The 5,805-nt window shown below is 40.0% G+C and overlaps 1 protein-coding gene across 1 annotated transcript; it reads right to left on the bottom strand.

Annotated features, from left to right (window-relative positions):
* Window positions 1-180: 180 nt before the first annotated feature.
* Window positions 181-5,001, bottom strand: atpaf1 (ATP synthase mitochondrial F1 complex assembly factor 1). The gene is made up of 9 exons (XM_005750284.2): window positions 4,763-5,001; window positions 4,034-4,142; window positions 3,772-3,834; window positions 3,344-3,406; window positions 3,199-3,249; window positions 1,892-1,939; window positions 1,451-1,546; window positions 1,033-1,140; window positions 181-889 (listed from the first exon to the last, which is right to left on the bottom strand). Exons 1-9 carry the CDS (start codon window positions 4,975-4,977, stop codon window positions 707-709), a joined length of 936 nt encoding a protein of 311 aa, XP_005750341.1. The 5' UTR covers window positions 4,978-5,001; the 3' UTR covers window positions 181-706.
* Between the last annotated feature and the right edge of the window lie 804 nt (window positions 5,002-5,805).

Here is a 5,805-nt window from a genome sequence, read left to right as displayed (position 1 = left end):
TTTATGTCATTTTATGCAGAGACTGCCCACCTCTGCTGCACTGTTGTTAAGGGTGTTATTATGGAAGTTTCTGATAAATCCATCAGTGTTATGTGTCAAAAGGAAGGACACACGTGAAATGTTTCCATCACTGTTAAAAAAATAAATAAAATCTGTCATAAATATTTGGTTAATGTGAACTCTAACGTACAGTAACAGTTGTATGGAATGATACCACACTGATCATTAATAAGTGGTCAGTCACAATCCAGGCTGTGAAGACTTTCCTGTTTGCCTCAGTATTGTGTTTAAAGTTTTTCTTCTGGTTAGAACGCTGACTATATAAACAGGTTACAGTTTTGAAGATGATTTATTACTTAATTGGATTCCTATGAACAATGTTCTTCTGCTTACATCACAGTCTGATATGAAGAACAAGACAAAGTGAGAACTATTTATTATAGAAGTGCTCACTTCAACATTATTTTCCCATTGAGGCAAACTGACAACACACAAGATGTGTAGTAAATATTGAGAGAAGCTGTTTGTGCTTCTTTAAGTTCTTTTTTCTGTAATTCACAGCTGCTGCTGGAGACTGCACACACAGAGCAAGAAGCAGCTATATCCCACTGGAGCGTGCTGAGCAAAGAAGCTTGGATATCTTTGCGACTGTACACGGAGACCAACAGTTCCTCAGCAGGCTGTTTGGTGGCAACTTCAGTCCATCTCAGGAACCCGTGGAAGGGTTTGCAGGCCCCAAACCGCTCTGCTCCAGCTCTGCTATGACTGACATGTGCTTGAATTCTGCAGGGTGGTGGTTAAACATCTCCACCAATCGGTAAGTCTCCCGTCTCTGGGTGCCGTAGAAGAGCTGCACCTGGTTAGCCAAACACTGAGCCTGCTGGACGGTCTGTGGAGATGAGGGACAGATGTTGAGGCCTTAAATACACATCAGGTGTGACACACTACATCCGCTGCATCGCTGTATTTGTGAATCTCTCAAGAACATAAAACCTCTGAAGTCTATTCATATAGGCTCGTATGTGGACTTACTATGAACTTGGGATCCATCTCTGCTGTCATGAGCACGATGCCCTTCTCCTCCTTCAGGTCTGGGTAGTGGTATAGGATCAGCTGACTGGGAGCATTCTCACCCAGCGTCTGCACACAGACACCATCAGGTAATTTACCGTGATAAACTCAAAGTGGAATTACGAGAGTTTGGGCAAAGTTGCTGTTACTGTAAATAGCCAAGCATGAACAGATCAACTCATTTCCAAAAAACGTAATTGCTAATTTCAAAAATGTAAAAAAACTAAATAAAGACTCTCTTTCCATCTTTTATGGTTAAAAATACCAAAGGAAAGGAAGGAATGACTCTGTAAAGCCTAGTTTCACAAGCTCCGGAATCCAGAGAGTAATGACCTTTCCCAGAAGCATGTCAAGGTGTTGTAAGTCTGAAGCACTTTACCTGGACGTTGATGAGGGAGGTGAAGTGGAGCTCGTGTCGGGACCACTGACCCACAAAGAACTCGTAACCCTCTTTCTGAGGCAAAGCGTAAAGGAACTGAGATGAAGGAGAAACAGAGAAAAGTCACCGAGGTGACGACTTAGAAAAAGAGGGAAAAAAATTGGGCTGCCTGAAAACAGAATAACAGCATCATGAAAGTCTTGATGATCAGATGGTTAATGAATAATCACAGGTATGACCATTTAAAGTCTAGTACTTTGCAGCTATTCAGCCAAACTTTGTTGCTGCTTTTGAAATACCCATCAATCACTTTCTGCAGCTTTTTTTTCTTATCTTCAGTATTTTTATTCCTTCGCTCCGAACTTTGGTCAGTGTTGCTGTTATTAAAGTGTTCAGAAATAACGTTGGCTTAGCTTCCAGAGCTTGCAGCATTGATCTTACCATTGGGCAGGACTGTGATCTGCTGAAAATCATCTCATAGATCTGTGTCTGCAAATACAAGAGAGGAGAGAATATTAGATCATTATGAACAGTGCTTATCCCAATTTAATCTGCAACTATAAATGTTATCTTAATGGCATCATTGCAGTGTTAGAGTGTTATTATCAGTCAATACCAAACTGCACAGAAAAGCCCCAAAGAAAAAAAAATCTGCAATTTAAATGTGTAGATGAGTCAAAAACAAACATTCTAGGAAAGCAAGCACTTTATTTTTTTCCTGTGTTATTACTGACACCATGTCAAAGGAACTCTCTGCATCACTGCACAGCTTGTCCTTCTGCTTGTACATCATATATGAGTTAGCATTACCTAAATAGCAATGAGACCACAGACTGTATATAAAATATCATCTTGCCCTGTCAGACAGCAGATCATCTTCCTCCATCTCACCAAACATCCTTCATTACATCCATGACTCTTCTCTCTTTTCTTCCTGCTCTGCACACGTCCAAACCATCTCAGCTTTGTCTCCAAACATGATCTGTCCCTCTTATGCACTTGTTTCCAATCTTGTCCATCCTGGTCACTCCAAGTGAATCTCTGCCTCCTGTCTTTAGTTCGACCATCACAGCTGGTCTCACTCCCATCTTGTAAACCTTCCCTTGCTCATGTCCTTCTGTCACAAATCACCACTTGCGCTCGTCTCCACCCAGTCCTGCACCACAACTCACATACTTCTCTATCACTGCTGACCACCTCATGCAGTACCATCGAATTTTTTTTTTTAAGTATTTGTATAAAATGTCACATCATAAAAATTAAACCCGATGCTAAATTTACAAAAACCTGCATTCTCTTGCATGGACAGCAGGGGGTGATTCCTCCTACTTGGTTTGGTTGTGAGGAAGAACATGGCTCTCAGCTTTGTCACTCTGTGACCTAAGTAAACACTTTTTTGGTCAGTCTGTGGTCTCAGCTCCTATTTACAAGTTATGCTAAATAAAGCACAAAGTTCATTTTGGAAATTGAGCTCATTATTAGAATCAGAAAGACAGAAAAATTACGCTACGTTCATTGGCCAATTAGTTAATCACAACTGTTTAGCCAATGAGCATGTTGTGTCACTTTATTTCTCTGTCACATCCGGTGTTTAAAAGCACATCTTTTCATCAAAGCTCACTGAACCATCAGATTTACTCTAAAGACTAATAGACAAAAACAAACAATCAGAAAGCCACCAAATATGAATATTATTTTCACATTTAAATCCAAGCAAAAAATAAAGGAGATAAAAACATAAAGCTCACTGGGATGATGGCGCTGACTGTATCCTTGGTAGAATAATACTTCATCCAAAGCTGAGAGAAAAACAGGAAAGGTGAAAACAGTTTCAAAAGGTTTCTATACAGAGAGTCTGAGGCTGATGTGCACAGGCCAATCCCACACAATCACCTCTGCAATCTCCTCGCCTGTCTTGTCCTTGATCATCTCCAAGTTGAGGATGGAGCCCAAAGTCTAAAGAAAACACATCACAGTCTGAGACAACAGCAGAAGGGGAAAGTGACTTGAGAACCTCACTGTAATCACTTAAGTTGCTAACCAGCTACTGCAGTCACTCACAGCTTGCAAGGAAGATGCTAATGTGCCTGCAGACACTTGTGCGCTACATGCCAAGTGATGTAAAACAGTGGAAAGTGCGATGTAAACCAGAAACAGAGACAATTCACCTTCAAAATAAAAGCTGCAGCTTTTAAAATGCTGTTAGAGCAGTTAGACATAACTCTTAAATTGAATGCGAACTGTCTCAGTATTCCATTTGTGTCCTATTCAAGATCCACTGCTGCCAACTGAGGCCTAAACCTCTTCTATCTTTAGCTTACCTTATTCTTTGTAAAACCTCCTGATGTTGCGTCACCAGCTGCCATATTGTCCCTTTTTTCCAGCTGCAAAGATTTCCACAGCAAAAAGGAAATTCACTGACTACAACCAGACCATCCTAATGCAAACCAGTTACACACATCTGAATAAAATTGTCTACGCAACAACACAATTGTTAACAAGTGGTTGTTAGAAACGAAACAGTTTCTAACTAGTCCATTGTCTCATCATGTTGTTCAGTTGTGAGCCCCGCTGATACTCCACCTCCTGCTCCATAAATCGGACAAACTCTGCCTGCTTCGAGTGTCCCAGCACTTCCTTATTGGCTTCATGCCTTTTCTCCAGTCGGGTCTTGTACTCCTGCGGTTTGGCACTACAGAGGATTCAGACAAAGTCAGTGTAAAAACAAATTAACTAACTAGCTATCTGTGTTTAATATCACTATTCTATCATGACTGTAACTGTACACATCATTATCATCTGATCACAGTTATTATTATCTTCAGGAACTTTTGATGAAAACATTAAAACAACCAATAAGTCAACGGTAACAGTGGAGAGTGGTTGTAGTTATACTATAATCCATTTTCGTGGCTTTATAATGATAACATAATGAAACAAGTAAACTGTTAAAAGCAGAAATTCATTCACTATCTTCCACTGGGTACTATTCCAACAACTCTCAAAGTAAACAAATGATAAAAGATTCACATTACATTTATGAAATGAATTCAATGGATATTTTTAATATTTATATATATTTCATATATACTACATGCTGGATTTCTCCTGCATTTTCACACGCCGACCCATTATAGTTTAACAATAGATATTCATATTAAAAACATATCAATAAATAATATTAGACAACTTCACTGTGGGTGAAATCTTTGAAGAGATACTCCGTATACCTCAGCGTTAATGTGAAACTGTAAACGACGGGAAACCTATCGTTTGTAAGGGGGTTGTGGTGGTGTGTGGCTGGTGGCTGACCTGCGCAGTTTCTGGATCTTGTCCTGGTACTTGCTGTAGTACGGATTCTCCTCTAGCTCGGGCTCCTTCCGCACCGAGAAGGCTCGGAACTGGACCGGGACCAGCCCGGGGATCAGCGTCCTGATGCCAGTGGCCCTGACCGCTAACATCCCCCGGTACAAACATGACATTTGCACCATTGCGGCCGCCATCTTTCCATCGTTCCCGTCCCACATCTATAATACTCCGGCGGAGAGAACGGTTTACATATTGGTTCCGCTAAAAAAACAACAAAAAAAAAAACAACAACAAACAGTTATCGCAAATAAAGTATCGACTTGTTTCAACATGTTTGTACTTGGACTACCCATTTACACCACAATAACAAAGTCATGTTTTTTAGTAGCAAAATATGACTTTTTACACAGAGAGAGCGAGAGAGAGAAAATTACAACTTCGTGTTCATAAAATGTGTAAATAAAGTAAAACTAAGTACAATTAAATGAAAAATTAATAGTTCCTTTAAAATTCATCTTCAAATATATATAGGTATAACAATTGGGAAGATAAGATAAGATGAAGGCAATCCATGCGGGTTTGTGTACATTTTTACAATGCTTGTATCTCTAGGCAGATGATCTCAGAGATAAGTGGACGCCTGCAATTTCCATCCTTATGTTACAGCCATTCCCTTAAAAGCTGGAGGATTATTCTCGTTATGTATCTCCAAATGTATCAAACAGCAGTGGTGAAAGATGAACTGCTGAATCCTCTGTAGTGCCAGTTCTGACACACTGTAACCTGTAGAGGTCACTGTTTACTTTCAATAAAAACTTCAGTGTTTTCACTATACATCAAAGCAGCCTTTGTTATATTAATGCCCTCACTTACTGAAGACTATCAGCTATATAATAAACTGCTCCAACTCCGAAGAGTCACTTACAGCTCTGACTTCCCTCACTGTCTGTAAATACAACACACACACACATTATCTATTTGTGTGTGTGTGTGTGTGTGTGTGTGTGTGTGTGTGTGTGTGTGTGTGTGTGTGTGTGTGTGTGTGT

The sequence above is a fragment of the Pundamilia nyererei genome, unplaced genomic scaffold (assembly GCF_000239375.1).
Source record: "Pundamilia nyererei isolate P.nyererei 1_Seehausen unplaced genomic scaffold, PunNye1.0 scaffold00267, whole genome shotgun sequence".
Taxonomy (NCBI): domain Eukaryota; kingdom Metazoa; phylum Chordata; class Actinopteri; order Cichliformes; family Cichlidae; genus Pundamilia; species Pundamilia nyererei.
This window is presented reverse-complemented; position numbering and strand designations above follow the sequence as displayed.

Coding starts and splice junctions, on each gene's coding strand:
- atpaf1 (XM_005750284.2), bottom strand. CDS start 4,977: ATGTGGGACGGGAACGATGGAAAGATGGCGGCCGCAATGGTGCAAATG. Junction 4,143..4,762: donor AAGATCCAGAAACTGCGCAG/GTCAGCCACCAG, acceptor AATCCTCTGTAG/TGCCAAACCGCAGGAGTACA. Junction 1,547..1,891: donor GATCACAGTCCTGCCCAATG/GTAAGATCAATG, acceptor CCTTCATCTCAG/TTCCTTTACGCTTTGCCTCA.